We start from the raw sequence: 22441 nt of genomic DNA, 5'->3' as shown, positions 1-22441 counted from the left end.
TACAGATTTTTGTAATATTTGGTGTTTTTACATTCTTTCTTTGCTTAACTAATGGTCTAGAGTAACTTTTTCCCCCTGTGGCTTCACAATATTGTTAGCTGTCCCTTAGTTCAAAGGGTTCCTTCAAGAATCTTCTGTAGAGCTTGCTTAGTGGTCAATCATTTCTTTAGCTTTTTGGAAATGGAAATGTTTTCTTTCTCTTTCAATTATGACAGTTTTGCTTAGCATAATAGTCTGTGTTGGCTGTTGCTGACTTTTAGGACTTAAAACACATTTCAAGCTTTCCTAGCTTTTTCGAGTTTCTGTTGAGAAATCTGCTGTTATTTTTTGGGCCTGTCTTTGTGTGTGACTTGGTGTTCCTCTCTCACAGCTTCCCATATGCTTTCTTTGCTCTATATATTTAGCATCTTAGCTATATTGTAACATAGGGGTTTCTTTTCTGTATTGACCATTTCATGTTTTAAATGCCCCCTGCACTGTACTGGTGGTCATCTTTCCCCCTATATTTAGAAAATGTTTCTGCTATGATTTTATTTAAAATGTTTTTCCATGTCTTTAGCATGAAATCCTTCTTTGCCTATAATCCACAGATTTGGCCTTTTTATTCTAACCTACAGCTCAGGGCCTCATGTACACTTTCTACCATTTTGTCTCTGCTCATGCCCAAATGTCCAAACCTTGCACCTTGTCTTCCAGCCCCACATCCCTGGCCCTTTCATCCCTTCTGCTGGTGAGGCTTTCCGGGGAGCTTTTCAACTTATTGAATTGTTCATTTCCAGTATTTTAATTTAGTTTTTATTCCGTATTTTTCATTATGAGATTTCAGCTTCATGTCCTGTAATGACTTCTTCATTTCATTCATCGGCGTTCTCTTGTAATTCACGCAAGGGTTCATTTTTGTTCTCATTGTGCATGCTTACAATCAGCCATTCGAATTCCATGTCTGAGATTTCATTTAGTTGACTATCATTGGAAGCCATTACTGTGGAGTTAGTACCCTTTGGAGAGGTCATGTTGCCTTGGTCTTTCATGTTTCTTGTGTTTTTTTTTAATTTACTTATTTATGTACTTTTATGTATAGGAGTGTTCTGTTTGCACATATGTCTGCATGACAGAAGAGGCATCAGACAGAAGAGGGCATCGGATCCTATTATAGATGGTTGTGAGCCACCATGTGGTTTCTGGGAATTGAGCTCAGGTCCGCAAATATTACCATTCCTATTCTTTTACTGTAAGTATTGTCAATGTTCAAGAGGGACTAGATTGTAATGTGTTGAGGTGCCATTTTTTTTCAACTAAAAGTGGTGTTCAGGGCACCAGGTTTGATCCCCAGTACTCTCCTAAGAGTAGAATAGCATATGAAAACCCAGTCACTCTCAAAGGGCTTGCCCACTGTGAGCATACAGCAATAGTCAATTTAAAATATCACTTGTGAGCCAGAAAGATGGCGCTGTGGGTAAACGAGGCTGCCACCAAGCCTGATGACCTGGGTTCAACCTCTGACCCACCTGCAGGCTATCCTCGGAACGCAATTTGCACACAGTGGCACACACACTTAGGACTGTATGCTTGTGCACACACATATGTGCATCAATAAGTGTAAAAAAAAAACCTACCAATTTTCTTAAGGGCCAGTTAGTTTAGGAGTTAAATGATAAAAGGTATATTTATCAGAGGAAAGGGACAAAATGGAGAGAGAGGTAAATAAATGTAACCAGGTAACCTAAAATAGCCCTTAGGACAGTGGTTCTCACCCTGTGGGTCCTGACCCTTTTGGAGTTACAGATCAAATATCCTTTGTATCAGATATTTATATTATAATTCATAACATTAGCAAAATTATAGTAATGAAGTAGCAATGAAATAATCTTATGGTTGGTGTCGCCACAATATGAGGAATTGTATTAAAGGGTCGCAGCATTAAGAAGGTTAAGACAGAAGAGACCCTATAAACACAGTCTATTAGACACTGAGTGTGGCGATGCACACCTTTAATCCCAGCATTTGGTGGCAGAAGCAGGCTGATCTCTGTAAGTTCCAGGCCTGTCAGGGCCGCACAGTGAGACCCTGTCTCAAAAGAGAGGCAGAAAAGGAATGGAAACAAGAACAGAGCAGGAAGGAAATGGCCTGCTAAGTCAGCCCTGGGTGTGAAATGAAGGAGGAATACATATGAAGAGACAGGGACTAGATGGGTGCACGCACAGAGTGTGACTACAACCTGGCCTTTGCTAGGTCCAGACTCTAATCCCTCAGCATCCTTCCCTGGCTCCCAGATGCTTTTCACATCCCTGGGCATTCCTTCCAGAGACCAGTGCTCCTTGCTGGCCACAGTTCTGGGTGGGCTCGGGGCTGAGTTGGCAATGCTGTTCTCACCTCCAGTCGACCCAGGACGAGGGGCAGGGGATGTCCAGGTGTGACAGATGCTGGCTGGTCAGTGACTGACATGTACTGTAAATGTTACACTGTTGGGTTCGGGGCTTACTCTAAGTCTTTCTTTAAGAAGGAGTAAAGTTAGCTTTGAGAAGCATGTTTCTCTTCAGGTCAGGTTCATGCTCATGAGGTTTCTTAGGATTGGCCTATGACTTAACCCTTCTACTGAATCTTGACCTGCTTTATTGATGTGAGTGTTGAAAAGGAATTGTGTTCTACCTGAATGGAAGCTATGCATTCATTCCAAGGCCCCCAAGATCTCCAAAAATTCTTCAGTTTATATCTCCATGGTGTTCACTCATGTCCAGCTCTAGTGGAATATCAATTTGCATGTTCAAAGACTCAAGGCAATTCTTATCTAGATTCTTTTTTTAACAATTTTAAATTTGTGTGCATGCATGCATACATGTGTGTTTGTGTGTGTGTGTGCTTGTGTCCATGCATGTGTGTGTGTGTGTGTGTGCTTGCTGTGTATTTGTGAAGTTCAGAGGATAACCTACGTGAGCCGGCTCTTACATTCCACCATTTAGTCCTGGATGATTTTCCGATTATCAGGCAGGAGGCAACACCATGGCCAGTCATTTTTTCATTTCCTTTTACTGGTGTTGTTGTTGTTGTTGCTGCTGCTGTTGTTGTTATAATGATGTAGCTTGGTCCACATGATCAAAAGCAAAAATTATATATCCTAGAAATCATGGTAACCTATAGGGCTCTTCATCTTTAAAACATTTTTACAAGTCCTACTGTATATGCACGTACCTCAGTCTCAACCATCTATAATCTGTCATTTAGGTCGTTCCCAATATTCTGTGATTAAAAATGATTCTAAAATGAATAATCTGATACACTTATATGCATATACTTTTAAAGATTTACTTATTTTTGTTGTTTCATTTTCTTTTGTCTTTTGAGACAAGGTTTCTCTATACAGCCCTGGCTGTCCTGGAACTTGCTCTGTAGACCAGGCTTGCCTCAAACAAAGAGTTCTACTGGCTTCTACCTCCAGAATGCAGGGATTAAAGGTGTGAGCCACCACTGTCTGGCTAAGATTTATTTTTTTAAGATTTTAAATGTTTATTTATTTTGAGACAGGATCTCACTATGTAGCCTTGGCTGTACTGGAACTCACTCTGTAGACCGGGCTGGCCTCAAACTCACAGAGATCTGCCTGACTCTGCCTCCAGAGTTTGGGATTAAAGGCATGCATCTGCAACCCTTATTTTAATTTTTGAGATGTATAGTCAGGTTAAATTTATATTAGCATAATTTCTGGATTAAGGAGCAAATGTATGTGAAGCCTTGCAAAGGTGTAACAATTTTGCTCCATTCGGGCCACACTACTTTACATCCCTTCACTAAATTAAACAGCCTGTTATCCCTAAGTCTCATCTACACAGTGTGTCGTCAAGCTGTAAATTTCTGTTAGTCTGATTTACACATCTCAAAATGGCTTTAATTAGTATATTTCATCGTGTGAATATAATTAGCTTTTCATATGTTTGAGTCTATTTATACATTTAATTTTTTTCTTGCCAGATATGATGATACACACCTCTAATCCTAGCACTTAGATAGAGGAGAGGCAAGAAGATCAAGAACTCAAGACACACACACACACACACACACACACATACACACACACACCATGCATAAATGATTGTAAAATAAAATTACATAATACTACATAATATAAGATAGCAACTTTCAGCCAGACAGTGGTGGCACACGCCTTTACTCCCAGCACTTGGGAAGCAGAGGCAGAGGGATATCTGAGGTTGAGGCTAGCCTGGTCTTCAGATTGAGTTCCAGGACAACCAGGGCTACACCATGAAACCCTGTCTCAAAAAACAACAACAAAAAGATAGCAACTTTCATGTACTAAGTTAATGATGTGCACTGAAGTGAATTACTCAGAAGATATAAAGAGGAGGAGGACCAAGAACTCAAGGTCTGTGGAGCGGGGGTGGGGAGGTGGGGGGTTGGGGGGAGGGTGGGGTGTGGTTAACACGGTTCAATCCAGCACTTGGGAAGTAGAGGTAGGCAGATCTCTGAGTTCGAGGCCAGCCTGGTCTACAGAGCAAGTTCCAGGACTACACAGAGAAACCCTGTCTTGAAAAACAAAACAATACAAAACGACTCAAGGTTATCTGCAGCTATAGAGTGAGCTCCAGATCTGCCTGGGCCCAGTGAAAGTTGCTTCAAAACAAGCAAGCAAACACAAACGCTTTGACTTCTATAACCATTATTGTCCCAAAATATTTTCAGATTTCTATTTAGGTGTGTGTGTGTGTGTGTGTGTGTGTGTGTGTCTGTGCATGTGTGTGTGTGTGCTCATTGCAGGTGGCTATGGCCACCATGTGGGTGCCAGGATCCAAGGCCTTGTCCTCACGCTTCTGACCTCTGAGCTGTCTCTTCTGCCCCCACAATATTTATGAGATTCCTTTTTGTTCTGAGAGTAGGCAGAAGGAGATATTACAACATTTATTTAAATGTGCAGATCATCTTTTCAGACCAAAACATCTAAAATAGTCAGGTAAACTTGAGGTAAATATTAAAGTTAAATCATTCATATTTTCCACCAAATCCTTGAACCTCCCACCTGTGTAACCTGGGATACATGTTTGTTTGATAATAAGATTATCTATCTTTATTATGATTCTCCTCAAATCTCCTCATTTGACCTTAGCATGCTGTTCAGGCAGAGGCACCCTCGTGAGTGGGGCCTGTTAAGTCACACAGAGCTCTACATTAGGAAGGACCCATACTTGAAAGGCCCACGCCTAGGGTTAATTCCCTGTTGTCATAATTCCACAAAGTCCTTAATTTTATTTTACATTAGCACAGACAATTATATAGTCAGTTTTAGTGTCGAGCACTGTTCAGCCAGGAGGGTGCATATTTAATGCATATATCTGGAGGAAGTCTCAGGTTTTTATAAGGGAAATGAAAGACAGAGTAAAGATATCAGAAAGGAAAGTATCCTAGTGTCTAAAGGGGCTTTGAGTGAGATGGTTGCAGTTGACAGAGGAAGTGATTGGTAGTTTTAAAATATACTTTGGGGGCCTGGAGAGGTAACTCAGTGGTTGCTCTTCTAGAGGTCCTGGGTTCAATTCCCAAATTGTAATGGCAGTTTCAGGGAATCTAATACCTTTTTCTGGCTTCCTTGGGTACACAGACATACATGCAGACAAATATCCGTACACATAAAATAGAATGTCAACATTTAAAAGCAAAATATACTTTGAAAGCCAAATGTGGTAGTATATATTTTATTTTTTTAACTGCACACACATGCCTTTGGGACTGGCATTCCATTGATTATAGAGTATTGTTTAGCCTGCATAAGGCCTTGGATTCAATTTCTAGGACTGTGAAGCAAAGCACACACACATATGGACACATACACATGAGCACACACACACACACACACACACACAGGTGCACCACACTTTGGAGGTAGCAGTATTGGTATGGACGGGTAATAAACTAGATGTGGTGACGCAGAAGATGCTAAAATGTGGCTTCTGAATTTCCAACCCCACTAGAAGTACCACTTACTAGGTGAGAAAATTTAGAGGAAGAATAGAAGGGAAGCAAGGGTGAAATCAACACTGGAGCTGACTTTATGCTCAAGAAGCTGGATCCAGAACAGTCCGTGTTTTCATTCTTCCTTTCCTTCCGATAAAAAAAAAAAAATACATTTGCCTGGAAACACTCAGAATATCAACAAAACAGCTGATGCTGAAGTGGTTTTTTTTTTTTTTCAATTGCAAAGTGGTGTCAGTTAGCAAAACAATTACTTTATATAAGCATCACCAGGGAACACTGAAAAGTACCATCCCCACGTAATTTTGGCAGCTTTAAATTCTTATGTCAGTTTGCAACCCCAATCGTAGGCAGCCTAAGTGGCTACTGTGAAGCCTGGGATAGAGTATTGGGAACACACACACACACACACACACACACACACACACACACACACACACTGCAGGCCTGGTGCAGTGACTCATGTCTTTCAGTCTCTGTGACTTTGAGGCCAACCTGGTCTACATAGTGAGTTCTGGGCCAATGAGAACCGCACAGCGAGACCTTGTCTCAGGAGGAGGCTGGGAGATTTCAGTTTAGAAACATATTTGACACAGTTTCTTTCTTCAGAATCTTTTCTTTAAAAAGATTATATTAGCTGGGAAGTGGTGTACACACCTTTAATCCCAGCAGTGGGAAGGCAGACACAGGTGGAGCTGTGAGTTGGAGCCAGTCTGGTTTGTAAAGTGAGTTCCAGGACAGCCAGAGATACACAGAGAAACCCTGTATCAATAATAATAATAATAATAATAATAATAAATAATGTAAGTAGATAAAAAGTGGTGTTGTATCCAGCAGAGGGGGGAGGGGTAGCATTGTACACAACAAACAAACAAATACAAAACGGTGCTGGGACCACATTTAATCACATCCATTTCCTTCATCTTCCTTGCCCTCCTTTTCTTGCTGTTTTTTGTCTGGGCCGGCTCCCTTTTCCCTGCATGAAGCTTTCTTCTTTCCTGTGGCACATTTCCGTTCAGCTAAACAGCTGCCTTTCAGAAAGCCGTGGTGCTCTGCCCCACCTCTCCTCGGTTCTTTGTGACGTCACCAATGCCCAGCCCGCTCCACTTCTATTTATCTGTCCTCAGTGAAGCCCAATTTTCCAGGGCTCGCGCGCTCTCTCTCTCTCTTTCTCTCTCTGGGGGTCAATGCCCTGCAATGGCTGTCTGCTATTCCTTTTTAAGAGAAATTCTATAAAAATCAAAACCATGGAACTAAAGGTGTGGTTCAGTGAGAAGAGAGAGCACTGCCTTAGCCGGCCCTGGGTTTAAGCTCCTTTTTTTTTTTTTTTGAAAAGGCAAAAGCCACAAAGACAGAGAGTGGATATGGGGTTCCTGGAGGTTAAAAGTAGGGCAAAAAAACTGTACAAGGGAAAAAACTGTATGAGGGAAAATCTGAGGGTGAGGATAGTAAGATATTGGTTGAATGAATTCGTTAAAAATCCTTGAGCTGTGTGTGCGTTCTAAAATACCATATAAGTAACCAAGTATGGTTACTGAAAGAATTCGAAGTGGATTCAGGTCCCTGTAGGTATAGAGCAGACACTATTATTTCTAGTTCACAAAGAAAGAGAATAGAAGTTTCTTTGTAGCTCAGAGGAACAATGTTTCTCTAGTATGTTCAAAGCCCTACAGTCAATCCCCAGCTCCACAAGAATAAAATATATTAAAAATAAAAATAATAAAATTTTCATAGTTAAGTAACTACAAAGGTAACATCCAGAATTGGAAGCTGATTCTTTTTTATGCCAAAGCCTCACCATCTGTTCTTCCTATTTTTAAATTATTTTTGCTATATCTCATAGGTCGCAAGATGTCCTGAAATGATAAAACAGAGATGATAAAAGACAGAGGTTAGAAAATTCTGATGGCGTGTCAGTCTCCAGCACTGGAGCCAGCGGCTCTCTAGAGAAAATGACTGCACTCAAATAAGTGTGTGTATAGGTCTATACTCCTTGGCTATGTTACAGTTAGTCACTATGACATTAATGTGAAATTAATTACATTTAAAAGTATTGGGGGTCTCTAGAGATGGCTGGGAAGTTAGGAGCGCCCACCGTTCTTGCAGAGAACCCCGGGCTCAGTTCCTAGCACTTACAGAGCAGTTCATACCCACCTGTAATTCTAGTTCAGAGGACCCAGTGTCTGCTTCCGGCCTCTCAAGGCGGTAGGCACACACATGGTGTACACACAAGCAGCCAAAAAACATTCATGCATATAAAATAAAAATAACTGTTTTTTTTTTTAAAAGATTTGGGACCTGGTATTGTGGACTCAGAAGCAGAGCACTGGGCCAGCTCCTGTGCTGATATTGTTACCAGTAGTTAGGGTCTGAGCTGGAGGAGTTCCAGGTTTTTTGTCTCTTATTTAAGAATTAAAAAAAAAACACACACACACACACACACACACAGGCTGCAAAAGTAACCAGGAAACTTTATTCAAAAGCAAAGGAATAGTACAGATGAGAAAATATTGTATCATCAAGATTGACAGTGGACTATCACAATGGAGGTACTCAAGGACATCAGGTTATTGCCTGGGGCTTATTTTTATGGGGTAGGAGGAGCTGGTTGCTAAGGGGCATAGTTTGGATGGTTCTCTGCTTTGGTTGATGGATTAGGTTGTGACCATTTTTATTGTGTATGTCCCTTCATATAATGCATCTGATTTTAATTATGTGCCTGCCTGGTTATGCACAGGGGTAATGTGTTAAATAGGGGAGCATACCTAAAAGTTCACGTAGGAACACAGTTCTGCCTTATTGCACACACACCTAGAAACAGTTTAGGAGGAATCAGCCTTTCCATTCATGCACCATGACAAACATGGAGTACAACTGAAGAGAATCTGTCCAAGTTTGATAGTCTATAAGAGGAGGAAATTTTTACTCCTCTGTTCAGAATGGTGGGGGGGAGGGGTGCATGCAACTCGATGCAGATGGAGGTCCTGTGTTGGGAATAAGTTGCTAGATACATTATTCAGAGAGATGTGTATGTGCATAGTGTATGCAGGTAAAGGTCTCTGGCTGCCAAGCACATTATTATTAGAAGATGGTTGTGTGCACATCCCAAACCAACCTGAATCTCAGGTTACTAAACTATTCCTGTGCTGGTGCTTGCCTGCTGCAAGGCTCCTGGGCTTGATTCCTAACACCATAAAAACAACAACAATAATAATAATAATAATAATGGGGAAAGCATTGCAGTGTAGTTAGTTGGCATGGTATGTGCTTAGTTTGTGTGAATAAACCATTTAAATCTTCATTATGAGAGTGTGCATGTGTGCGCGCACGCACACACACACACACACACACACAGTACTTATGTGATAGGGCATGAGGAGAATACATGCCATCATCAAAAATGGTATGGTTCCTGTCCTAGTGATTTCTTCTCCTTTTCATATCTTTTGTATGGGAGAGGTATACATGTTTAGAAGATGATTTAATGCAATCTAATTCATCAGTGCTTCCTAGTATTTCTGCTTAGGTAGAATGAAACAACTTTGTAAAAACAAGTACTACATCGAGATGGAGAGAGAGGAGTGAATATCAAAATCAGAGGAGCCAGGTGGTGGTGGCGCACACCTGTGATCCCAGCTCTCTGGGAGGCAGAGGCAGGTGGATTTCTGAGTTCGAGGCCAGCCTGGTCTACAGAGTGAGTTCCAGTTCAACCAGGGCTATTCAGAGAAACCCTGTCTCGAAAAAACAAAATCCAAAAAACCAATAATAATAATAATAATAATGAGGGGAGGATTATTGAGGAGTTGGGTGGGAAAAACAGGAGAAAAGATAAAGGTTAGTAGGGGGGAAGATAATAAATGCCCATCACCTGCATATATAGAAATGTCACAGCAATGCCCCTTACTTTGTATAATTAGTATAACTTAAAAAAAAAAATCAATGAAATCTTAAGTTGTGTTAGGTATCCCAAGAGGCTAAAATAAAGGATCCTGCTTTTAACTGAAACCTTACATTGTTGTGTATTTTGTTTTGAGATAGAGTGAGTATCTTATCACTCAGGTTGGCTTCAAATTCTTTGTAGCCAGTGATAAAGCCTTGACCCGCCTGCTTTCACTCTCCAGGAGCTAGGATTAGAAACACACACTAATTAGAAACACACACACTAGAAGCCCAGACTTCTTCAGTGCGGGCATCAAACCCAGGGCCTGGGATACTCTAGGCTAGACCCCAGTTCGGTTGGCTGGTTGGTATTTTGTTTGTTGAGACATAAAAGGTTTGGAAGATAAGGAAGCCAAGGGAAAAGATGCTTTTCTGGGAGGGAAATAGCCTGGATGAAGGCCTTGGGGCACAAAAGGTCTTTCGGGTGATGACCGCATTGGAAGCACTGCAGTGGAGCAGAGACTGGGAGAGTGGAGGTGAGTGAGGATGCGGTGTACTACAAGAGAAACACCATGCTGTGCTATCAAGGAGTATCTGAGAGAAATATATGACCTAATTGGATATTGGAGAAGCCTATTCTACCTACTGTGGAGAATGAATCTCAGAGATATCTGCTGGTTTGTGAAGGGGTCTTAGAGTTATCAAGGAGCCTTACTATTAAGGAGAATGGCATACATTTTAAAAGCTGGTTTTCTGTGTCTGGGAACGTGTAACTCAGATATTAAACACTTGTTTTGTCTAACATGCATAAGACCTTGGATTCAACCCCCAATCCTCTACCCTCAATGCTTTCAAGCTTTCAGAATTTAAATTGTGACTTTTGTGATAGTGAACAGACAAAAAAAAAAAAAGTTAAATCGGCGCATCTCTGAGTAATCCACCAAATTTAGCTCTTATCAAACTTTAATGTGTCTTCTCGCCAGCCAGGTATTTTGGTAAAGTGCAGCTTCTTCACTCTGACAAGCCCCCAGTGCCTGCCTATGACACTGGTTCTCACACTTAGTAGCAAGTAAGTAGCAAGTAGCTGGACTGTAGTCCAGAATCTGAATTCTGACATAACCACCTCCTTAATGCAGATCACAGTTCTTGGAAGTCTAGCCAATTGTCATCTAAGTATTTAACACTGGGTTTTGGTTTAGTTTTGTTTTATTTTATTTTATTTTATTTTATTTTATTTTATTTTATTTTCTGGAGGGGGAGGCTGGTCTGGAGCACATCACAATCTTCCTGCCTCAGGGTTACAAGCATGTGCCTCCTCATCTGACCTTAAAAACCTAGAATGGCCGGGCGGTGGTGGTGAGCACTCTGGGAGGCAGAGGCAGGCGGATTTCTGAGTTCGAGGCCAGCCTGGTCTACAGAGTGAGTTCCAGGACAGCCAGGGTTACACAGAACCTGTCTCAAAAAAACCAAATCCAAAAAAACAAAAACAAAAAATAATAATAAATAAAACTCTAGAGTGGGGTGGGGTGGAGAATAGGGTTAGTAATGAGGATGTAGCTTTTCATTTCATCAGGAAAAAAAAAATCCCTTTTCTGGGTATCTCCCTCACTGCATGTGATTAAGACTTAGTTACAGGTCAGAACAGAGACAGTGACGAGGTGTTTATTTAGAAAGAGTGTGAGGCTCCTGACACTTGACATGTAGCACCGACTGGATTGCTTTCCGCCATTAATTGAGGCTAACTTTGTACCAGGCACTTTCATCTGCTCGGCTTGTCCAAAACACACAGCCAAACTCATTCCGTAGCTATGTTCCTTGTTCTAATCATTGCTTTGGGGTGGGGGGGGGGTTAGTGTCTACAATTCTAAATGCAGAGCTTTTTATTCTGTGACTAAAGTTTTGTATTTCTCTAGTGAGTCTACAGAGTGTTGCTACCATCACATTAGGCGAGGTCCTGGGTACCATAGGGCCTGCCCCTCCCCTTTTCTCTCTGTGGGAGATTTCTTTATTAGCAATGCAACATGAACTCAGAACCTTTGGAAAATGATAAATCCTGGAACAGAGTATCTGAGAGATCATGTTTTAACCAATTGTGATTACACGGTTGGGAAAAAAAGAAAGAAAGAGACAGGGAAATTTCACATTGCCTTTGTTCCTTAAAAAGCCTTCTTGAAAACAGTGATGGCATCCAGTGTTAAAGGATATCATTTCTTAATGTTATTTTTAAAATCTCAAGACAGAGTTAAGGCAAGCAGATAGTAGTACTCTTGATTTGTTCTACTGAGAAAGTAAGGAATTCTAGCCTCCGTTTGGAAAGAGATTAAACTGTGGGGTCTGGGGGAGGGGACGTATTCTGGAGAATATACCCCCATACGCGCGAAGTCAGAATCTACCTGTAAGCTACGTATATCTCACAGCCCATAAAAATGATAATTAATCTCCCCAGAAATACTCATTCCTCCTTCCGAGCAGAGTCCTCTGCTTCCTCTGCCCTCCCACAGACCCAATTTGCTCTGGGTTTGCCAGTCGCCGCTGTGTTATATTCAGCTTGGATCACTCCCCTTTCTTGTGATAAAAGATAACGATCAAAGTGTTTAATGGGCCTGGTTGGGGTGGGAGGCGGACCGATCCGCCCGCGCATTGGGTTTGCTCCTCTGGCGCTGGCCGAGCCCTGGACAGGAAACTCTGGAAAGGAGCCAGAGGAAAGTGAAGTTCCTGGCGCGAGCGCGTGTCCTGCTCAAAGAACCCGGCGCTAGCGCATTCTTCGTGCAGTTATTGGCTGGGACTCTGTGTGCCGCTGTCGGCCAATGAAGACGCTGGAGATCCGGCCTGGGCCCGTCCCCTTTCGGCGCCCCGGGATGAGGCAGAGACTGAACAGCGGGCGAACAAATCAGCGGCGCCCAGAAAGCCATGTCGGACTCGGCGCCCAGCGCCCAAGCGCTAACCCGCTGAAAGTTTCTCTGCCAAACCTCCGGGACCACCTGGACCCCGGCAAGAGGAGCTGCTTTTGAGTGAGATGGTCGCAGAGGCCCGGAGCAGCGGACTGGTAAGCCCCGGGAGAACGGTGGGAGTTTTGCTTCTGCTAGCTGCCTTGACCGAGGCTTCCACCATCATTCACTATGAGATCCTGGAGGAGAGAGAGAGGGGGTTCCCCGTGGGTAACGTGGTCACGGATCTTGGTTTGGATCTCGCCAGTCTGTCGGCCCGCAGACTCCGGGTGGTGTCCGGAGCTAGCCGTAGGTTCTTTGAGGTGAACTGGGAGACTGGAGAGATGTTCGTCAACGATCGACTGGACCGAGAGGAGCTGTGTGGGACGCTGCCCTCCTGCACTGTAACTCTGGAGTTAGTGGTAGAGAACCCGCTGGAGCTGTTCAGCGCGGAAGTGGTGGTCCAGGACATCAACGACAACAATCCCTCTTTCCCCACCGGGGAAATGAAATTGGAGATTAGCGAGGCCATGGCGCCGGGGACGCGCTTTCCGCTCGAGAGCGCGCACGATCCCGATGTGGGGAGCAACTCTTTACAAACCTATGAGCTGAGCCACAATGAGTACTTTGCGCTCCGCGTGCAGACTCGAGAAGACGGCACGAAATACGCGGAGCTGGTCCTGGAGCGCGCCCTAGATTGGGAACGGGAGCCAAGTGTCCAGTTGGTACTGACCGCGCTGGATGGGGGAACCCCAGCTCGCTCCGCCACCCTTCCAATTCGCATCACCGTGCTGGACGCGAATGACAATGCGCCTGCCTTCAATCAGTCTTTGTATCGTGCGCGCGTCCGGGAGGATGCACCCCCAGGCACGCGCGTCGCCCAGGTCCGTGCAACCGACCTGGATGAGGGCCTCAACGGAGAAATCGTTTACTCCTTCGGTAGTCACAATCGTGCTGGGGTGCGGGAACTATTCGCTTTAGACCTCGAAACCGGGGTGCTGACAATCAAGGGTCGCCTGGACTTCGAAGACACCAAACTCCATGAAATTTACATCCAGGCCAAAGACAAAGGTGCCAATCCCGAAGGAGCGCATTGCAAAGTACTGGTAGAGGTTGTGGACGTAAATGACAATGCCCCGGAGATCACAGTCACTTCCGTATACAGCCCTGTCCCTGAGGATGCCCCTCTGGGAACTGTCATTGCTTTGCTCAGTGTGACTGATCTGGATGCTGGAGAGAACGGGCTGGTGACCTGCGAGGCTCCACCGGGTCTCCCCTTCAGCCTGACTTCTTCTCTCAAGAATTACTTCACTTTAAAAACCAGCGCTGCCCTGGATCGCGAGACCATGCCAGAATACAATCTCAGCATCACAGCTCGAGACTCGGGAACCCCCTCTCTCTCAGCAGTTACAACAGTTAAGGTTCAAGTGTCCGACATTAACGACAATCCCCCCCAGGCTTCCCAATCCTCCTACGACGTTTATGTTGAGGAAAATAACCTACCCGGAGTTCCTATATTAAACCTAAGTGTCTGGGACCCAGACGCCCCGCCCAACGCCCGCCTTTCCTTCTTTCTCTTGGAACCAGGAGCGGAAACTGGGCTCGTGGGTCGCTATTTCACAATAAATCGTGACAATGGAGTCTTGACTACCTTAGTACCCCTGGACTATGAGGATCAGAGAGAGTTCCAACTAACAGCTCATATAAACGACGGAGGTACCCCGGTCTTGGCCACCAACATCAGCGTGAACATATTTGTTACTGACCGCAATGACAACGCCCCCCAGGTCCTGTATCCCCGGCCTGGCCAGAGTTCGGTGGAGATGCTGCCTCGAGGTACAGCTGCGGGCCACGTGGTCTCACGGGTGGTAGGCTGGGACGCAGATGCAGGGCACAATGCCTGGCTCTCCTACAGCCTCTTGGGAGCCCCCAACCAGAGCCTTTTTGCCGTGGGGCTTCACACGGGTCAGATCAGCACTGCCCGCCCAGTCCAGGACACAGATTCACCAAGGCAGATTCTCACAGTCTTGATCTCAGACAATGGAGACCCATTGCTCTCCACTACCGCCACCCTGACTGTGTCAGTAACAGAGGAGTCTCCGGAAGCCCGGGCCGAGTTCCCTCCTGGCTCAGCTCCCCGAGAACAGAACAAAAATCTCACCTTTTATCTACTCCTTTCTCTAATCTTGGTCTCAGTGGGATTCGCAGTTACAGTGTTGGGAGTGATCATATTCAAAGTTTACAAGTGGAAGCGGTCTAGGGACCTCTACCGAGCCCCAGTGAGCTCCCTGTACCGAACCCCAGGGCCCTCCTTGCACGCAGACGCGGTGCGAGGAGGCCTAATGCCGCCGCACCTGTACCATCAGGTGTACCTCACCACGGACTCTCGCCGCAGCGACCCACTGCTGAAGAAGCCTGGTGCTGCCAGCCCACTGGCCAGCCGCCAGAACACGCTGCGAAGTTGTGATCCCGTGTTCTATAGACAGGTGTTGGGTGCAGAGAGCGCCCCCCCTGGACAGGTAAGTGTTAGCAAGTCATCTCTGAAACGCTTTGATGCTTGGGATCCCTGTCCCGCGATCAGAGAGGTATGGGATGGATCTGTTTTGTTGTTGCTGTTGTTTTGACCGATAGTGATGTTTTTCTGAGCGTGCTTTCAGACTTCGACCTATCCTTCCTAGATCAAACAGTGCCTTTAGGGGGAAGTGGCTGGCTAGAGTGTGCTTTGTGGTCCTATGTCAAGACGGTGATCCTTGCCTGACTCGGTTTGTGAACTCAATTCACACCCTCAACACCCTTTTGCCATCACAACTAACCAGTCGTGCTAAGGGCAGGCACCTCATCTCAGCACTCAGAGCCTAGCTTGGTGGGGTTTGCTTGGGAAAGGAGCTCTTGAACACCTCTAGCTGATGTCAGTAGAAAAGCTACCTTGTCTAGCCACCTTTCAAGTACCTGCTACAGCTTCTATAATAAAAACTAACGTGTTTTAGGAATTGTTTGTTTGTTTGAGGCTGTCCTGGAACCCTCTGTGTAGACCAGGCTGGCCTCAAACTCAGAGATCCACCTGCCTCTAAAACTAGTATTCTTTTAATAACCTCCATTAGCCTGTGCAATCTTGTACCTCATTCTCAGATAATTTATAAAACTCTGGACATTCTTTAAATTCATTTCAAACCCAGTACTGGAAATAAGGGGCATGTTACCAAATATCTTATAACATTAATGATGAGTGTCATAGGAAACACAGAAGAAAATACATAAAAATATAAAGACAGAAATTTAATAATAATACTCAAGGCTAATCATTTCAATTATGAAGGTAAATTTTTATTTTGAAAATAAATCTAGATGGCCCAAAAGAACATCAAGTGGAAAAGCCTCTATTGTTTCTGATCCTTTTCCAGCACTGTGTCTTGCTGGGTGTGGACCTACAGGGAAAGGGAGATTCATTCTTTTCCTTAGAAAGGTAAAGCATTCATTCATGTGTGATGGAATGTTGGCAACTTTGAAGGCTTCCTATTGAGACAGGCTACACACACTTTGAACTGTAGGAGAACCTCCGTTATCTGGTAGCTAAGCTCGGTATTGCTGGAAGTTCTTTGGTTTGGTTTAGTTTGCTTTGGTTTTTTGTTTATTTGTTTGTTTGTTTAAGGCAGATTTTTTTTTCTGTGTAACCCTGGCCGTCCTGAAACCGTGTAGACCAGGTTGGCCTTGAACTCAGAGATTCACCTGCCTCTGCTGGGATGAAAGGCATATGTCACCACTGCCTTGATATTGCTGGCAATTTTTAGGTTTGGCAAATGAGGATTGTCACTTACCACCTGAGTCTTTGACCACATACTGCTCAGTCTCCTTTCTAAGCTTCTTGCGTGCAAAGAGGAAGCAACATGGGTTTTGTTGGGACAATTGGTGTTATTCTGCGTGTGCCTGGTTGTCATGATGGTTAAGCGTTACTAGCTATTACTATTAAGATTACTACTAGCACTTCTTTGTCCGAAAGCTTCAGCTCTCTTTGGAAATGAGAAAATATGAAGACAGCCTAAACTGGCAAAGAAGAAGCTGAGGAAGGGTGATTGATAGCATACAGAAAGCTACTCCTCTGTCAGCCTAGGACAGTGTTCTTAAACTCAGGTACCCCTTAAAATCACTCAGGAGCCTTTCAAAAGGTTTGAAGCACAGACAGCATCTCAAATTTGCCCTAGAACCTGCTAGCCCATCATTTACTGTGTGAAGCAGAGGGTCGTTATCCTTCTGATGTTCACAGGACCAGGAGCCAAAAACCAACTTTATTGAACCAAGCCCCAATAAAAACAAAAATGCTATCAGGTCGCTGTCCAGCTTTAAATTTTTTAATATTGCGTGGATCAATTGTATTGTATGTAAGGGCATTGTATGTAAGGTATACTATGGCGTTTCAGCCACCTAAAGAGACATTTTCCTAAACCGCTAGCATCTGGGCTGCTCTTTTCAACCATGTGTGTGTGTGTCTGTCTTAAGTAGCCCAGACTGACCTGATTCTCTTGTTTCCACCTTCCACCTGGTATCATAGGTGTGCTGTATTACGCCTGGCTTAGTTTTTGAAAGTAGAACTGAGCAATAGGAACTGGCTCTTTAGGGTGACACAAATATATTTCAAAATTAAACTGTGGCAAGAGTTTCATCAAGTTAGTATAGAGGGATATACAAAAAGTCATTAAATTGTACACTTCAAATAGGTGAGTTGCATATTTCAATTATATTTCAATAAAGCTTTTTTAACCTAGAGGTAAAGGGGCTTAAGAAATGGTTCAGTGGCCGGACGTGGTGGTGCACGCCTGTAATCCCAGCACTTGGGAGGCAGAGGCAGGCAGATTTCTGAGTTTGAGGCCAGCCTGGTCTACAGAGTGAGTTCCAGGACAACCAGGGCTACACAGAGAAACTCTGTCTCGAAAAACCAAAAAACAAGAAGAAGGAGGAGGAGAAAGAAGAAGAGGAGGAGGAGGAGGGGGGAGGAAGAGGAGTAGGAAGAGGAGGAGGAGGAAGAGGAGGAGGAGGAGGGAAGGGAAGGAAGGAAGAAGGAAGGAAGGAAGGAAGGAAGGAAGGAAGGAAGGAAGGAAGGAAGGAAGGAAGGAAGGAAGGAATGGTTCAGCGATTTAAGAGCACTTGCTGCTTTTCCATAGGACTCAGGTTTGGATCCCACTCCCCCTCACACATGAGACAGCTAACAGCTTCCCATAACTACAGTTCCAAGGCACCTGACACCCTTAAGCACCTGCATGCATGTGGTGTGTATTAACTCATGCAAGCACATACACACACACTCATAAATAAGATCTCTAAAAACTAAACTAAAACAAACAAAAATTGGTGGTAGAACCTGGCATGGTGGCACCCGCTTTTAATCCCAGCATTTGGAAGACATTCAGATGCAGGCAGACGTCTATAAGTTCGAAGCAAGCCTAGAGGACCACCATGAGTTCCAAGAGAGCCTACACAGTGAAACTGCCTCAGACAAACAACCCAGGAGCAGGAGAATCACACGATCACAGGCATAAAAGACGGAATCAAGGACAGGTGGAATTAGGGTTTTATGACGTGCCAATTCTAGTAAGCAGACTGTGTTTGTTTTAATGTGAACTTGCAATACCCTATAGTACCACATATGCTGCTCTTTCAGCTTTAAATAAGTCTTTTTCCTGTCTGAACTTCAGATCCTTCATCAAGACATAAATATAATACCTACTTGTAAATCTTTAAGCAGTATTTGTTGAAGTAATTAGTGATGTGGATATTCATGGTATATTAGTATCCCCATGTGCTAGACACTATAAAGGATGAAAAGACAATCTTCTTTTATGGTACACAGGATACCAGAGGCATTAGACATACAAAAAAAAGATAATGAATTCAGGCATGGTCATATGCACTTTTAATTGCTTCAGTTGTTGGGAGACACAGATCTCTGAGTTCAAGGCCAACCAGGACTACATAGTAAAACCCTGTCTTAGTTAGAGTTACTATTGCTGTGATGAAACAGCATGACCAAAAGCAACTTGGGGAGGAAAGGGTTTATTTCATTCACATTTCCATATATCAAAAGCAATAAGGGCAGGAACTCAAACAGGGAAGGAACCTGGAGGCAGAGCTGATGTAGAAGCCATAGGGGGTGCTGCCTACTGGCTTGCTCCCCATGGGTTGGCTCAGCCTGCTTTCTTATAGAACCCAGGAATACCTGCCCAGGGATGCCACCACCCACAATGGCCTGACACTTTTTCATCAATCACTAATTAAGATAATGCCCTACAGGCTGATCTTAAGTAGTCATTTTCTTATTTGAGGATCCTGACTCTCAGATGGCTCTAGATTGTGTCAAGTTGACATAAAACTGTCCACCACAAACCCTGTCTGAAAGAAGGGAGGAAGGTGGATGGTGTTCTGTCTTCTACAAGCAACAGTGGAAGCAAAGGGGAAGACACACCTAAGTCAGCCTGGGGAAGACCAGACTTTATAGAGGCAGTGGTGATGGTTTGAATGAAGAGCTAAAGCTTCAATTACCAAATTGGAAAAGGAGCCAAGGAGGGACTTTGTAGGCAATGCCATGCAGAGGGATAAAGGTAATTCATTATTGCTGAACCTTGAAGTGTGTGTAAAACAGTCTGTCTGGATAATCAAGGTTTTAGATCCTGAATGACCTGTGGGTCATGTCAGAATGTTGGTGGTGGTTGTTTTATTTTCTAATCCCATATAAAATCATCATTTCAGAATGACTGATTCTTCAAGGCTGATCTCTAATGAGGCCACCCCTACACACACACACCACTCCCACAGACACATATACACCACACAGTCACAGCAGACACACACAGACATACACATACATCACACACACATACTGACAGTCTAACACACAACACACACACAGACACACACCACACAACACTACACACATACCACATGCACCCACCCCACAGACATACATACATATACCACACATTCACATGTACAAACACACACAGAAACAAAGACGCACACCACACAGAACACACACACTTTCCACATGGGTGCACACACACACACACACACACACACCACACATACCACACTCCCACATGGACTGACACACTCACACACACACAAATACCACAGCACACATACACATACTCCATACACCCCACAGACACATATACACCACACACTCACAGCAGACACACAGAAACAAACATGTACACCACATATACACACTCCACACTCTCTCTACATGGGCGCACACACACACCATACACATACCACACTCCCCCCACACACATATATGCAACTACACACATAGCACACACACCTCACACACTCACACACACAGACTCCACACATATCCACATACCACACACACATACACCACAAACACACATACTCTCCACATGTTCACACACACCACATATACATATGCACACACCACACACACCACAAACACAGAGACTCCACATGCATACACAAAACACATACCACATACACACCACAAACCACAAACACACACACAGTCCACACATGTATGCACACACACCACACATAGACCACAAACACACACATACCACACACCACACACACAGACACACACACACACACACACACACACACACACACAAGATGCCATCATTATTGTCTTGGTGGTTATTCTGGCAGCCATAGGAGAAATGGATGACAGACATTGGGGTTGGAAACAGACCAGTCATCAGCTATCGCAATAGCTGAGGTCAGTGGGAGAGGCTGGAGGCAGCAGAAGCAGTGCAGATTGGAGAAAATGGCTGCATAAAGACTTGAGGCTTGTTAGTTGATATAAGAAACAAAGAATGGGAATACCTCAGAGCTATTCCCGCTCCTCCTCCCTGCTCACCTCCCCACCCCACATCTAGGCGACTTGGTAGGTGACTCCCTGAGACCACGGGTTCTGTCAGCGACACTTTGGTAGAGCACTGTCCCCATGGAGGAGGGTCCAGCAGCTTTGTCATTTTGTGGTTTTCTATTTTTGATATGAGGAGCTTGTTTTGCCTTTACATAAGAACGCAGAATTGCCACATCTCTTCCTATGAGATGTTAATGTTGGGTGTCGGTCTCAGCATAGTGAGAAAGATCATAAGGATAGGAACCCTTGATCTGCTTCTGATTTTGGTAGCTATTGGTGTTCGAGGCAAGGCTTTGGATGAGTTAACATGTCTCATACTTAGATCTGTCTGAGATTTTCTTCCTCTGGTGTGTTTGCTGTCAGAAGTACAGCCTTCAGACCCCTATGGCACAAACCATGTGCTGTTCCTGAGCTCGGGCAAGTTAGTAGGCAGGCTGCTAAGAGGTCTGAATGGCGGTGGGGGTGGGGCGAGATTAAGTCGCCAGCTACAAGAGGTCCCCTGGGGCTAAGCAAAAAGGCTCGTTCTTTTGAAAAGGTCTCTGTTGGTAATTAACAACACATCATGAATACTGTGGTGTCAGATAAAGAGGATTTGTAGGCACAATGTTGGTGGAGGCTGATCCCTATCATTCAGCAAAGCTGTTTGGTCTGTGAACACTAGCGTTCTGCCAGGTAATGAGAGCTAGTCCCGAGGAAAGCCCAGAGACGAATTCTCACAATTTTGGACTGGCTCCCAATTCCGTTTCCGCCATCTACTTCATACTGTCCTTGAGACCAATGAATGGAAGCTTCCTGTTGTAGCAAATATTGAATAAGAGGTTTGGTTTCTGCTGTGCCTTCTGTTACAATATAAAAAAAAAGTATGCTGTATAAATTTAATTGGCTTCATTAATGTGTACGCCTTCTCTACAAAGAGAGGTGATTTGGAGAGGAGCAGAATTTTGAGACCATGCAGCGCTTCTTATAGGCTGTTGCTTTAATACGACCAGCCTGAAATGGAAGCTACTCATTTAGAATATTGGTTGATGACAACACTGGCTTGAACAAAGTGACCAGTCTCAAACGGCCACTAGCTTTCCTGGGCGGCAGGTTGCTAGGGCTCAGGAGGTAGCTGTTTTCCCCGCGAAAAGGGGCGGGGTGAATTGATGTGTTAGCGGGGGGGGAATACATATATGATTTCTGCCTCTCCACAATGATAACGACCCACGGACACAAATGCGAACTGAACAGAAGGAAGATCGAAAGAAACGTTGGTATTTATTGTATTGGGGGGTTTGTTTTGGGGGGGCTGTATGTGTGTGTTTCCTCCCAATGCTACGACGCATTAACCCTGCTGCTATTGGGACATTCTCTTCTCAGCCTATTGGCTGAGCCCAGGAGTTGCTGCCTGCCAATCGGGTAATGAAAGGCAGACAAATCTACCCCGCCACCAGCAAAAAACGGCGCGTAACCCTTGCAGCGCCGGCGGAGCCGCGCCAGACCTGGCGCGGGGAAGGGAGATAGGTGTCTCCAGCTGCTGTGGCTGTTAGGGGCGGGTCAGCTTCTTTGGCGTCTCCGGACCAAGTAGAGAATTAGCGGATGGCAGCAATGCCCAGCACGGTGAGAAGCTGGGTAGAAATTTGGTGGGGGGCTACCCTTTTGTTCCTCTTTTGCCACCTGGGCTACGTTTATGGGCAGATTCGCTACCCGGTCCCAGAGGAGTCACAGGAAGGGACTTTTGTAGGGAATGTCGCCCAAGATTTTCTGCTGGATACAGAGAGTCTATCCGCTCGCAGACTGCAGGTCG

At 44.5% G+C, this 22441-nt stretch overlaps 1 protein-coding gene across 26 annotated transcripts in view; it reads left to right on the top strand.

The window, feature by feature from the left end:
- Window positions 1-22441, top strand: part of LOC127663694 (protocadherin gamma-C4) — a 159691-nt gene that overhangs the window by 111380 nt on the left and 25870 nt on the right. The window contains exon 1 of one of the 26 annotated variants that reach the window (XM_052155330.1): window positions 12697-15301. The exons of 22 other annotated variants lie outside the window; for them this stretch is intronic. In XM_052155330.1, coding sequence (XP_052011290.1) covers window positions 12872-15301 — 2430 coding nt within the window. In that variant the 5' untranslated portion in view covers window positions 12697-12871. Of the gene's footprint in view, window positions 1-12696; window positions 15302-21833; window positions 21905-22122; window positions 22255-22441 lie in introns of those variants that run through there. 3 more of the 26 variants (XM_052155357.1, XM_052155356.1, XM_052155358.1) reach the window with 3 other exon arrangements.

The sequence above is a fragment of the Apodemus sylvaticus genome, chromosome 13, assembly GCF_947179515.1.
Source record: "Apodemus sylvaticus chromosome 13, mApoSyl1.1, whole genome shotgun sequence".
Taxonomy (NCBI): domain Eukaryota; kingdom Metazoa; phylum Chordata; class Mammalia; order Rodentia; family Muridae; genus Apodemus; species Apodemus sylvaticus.
This window is presented reverse-complemented; position numbering and strand designations above follow the sequence as displayed.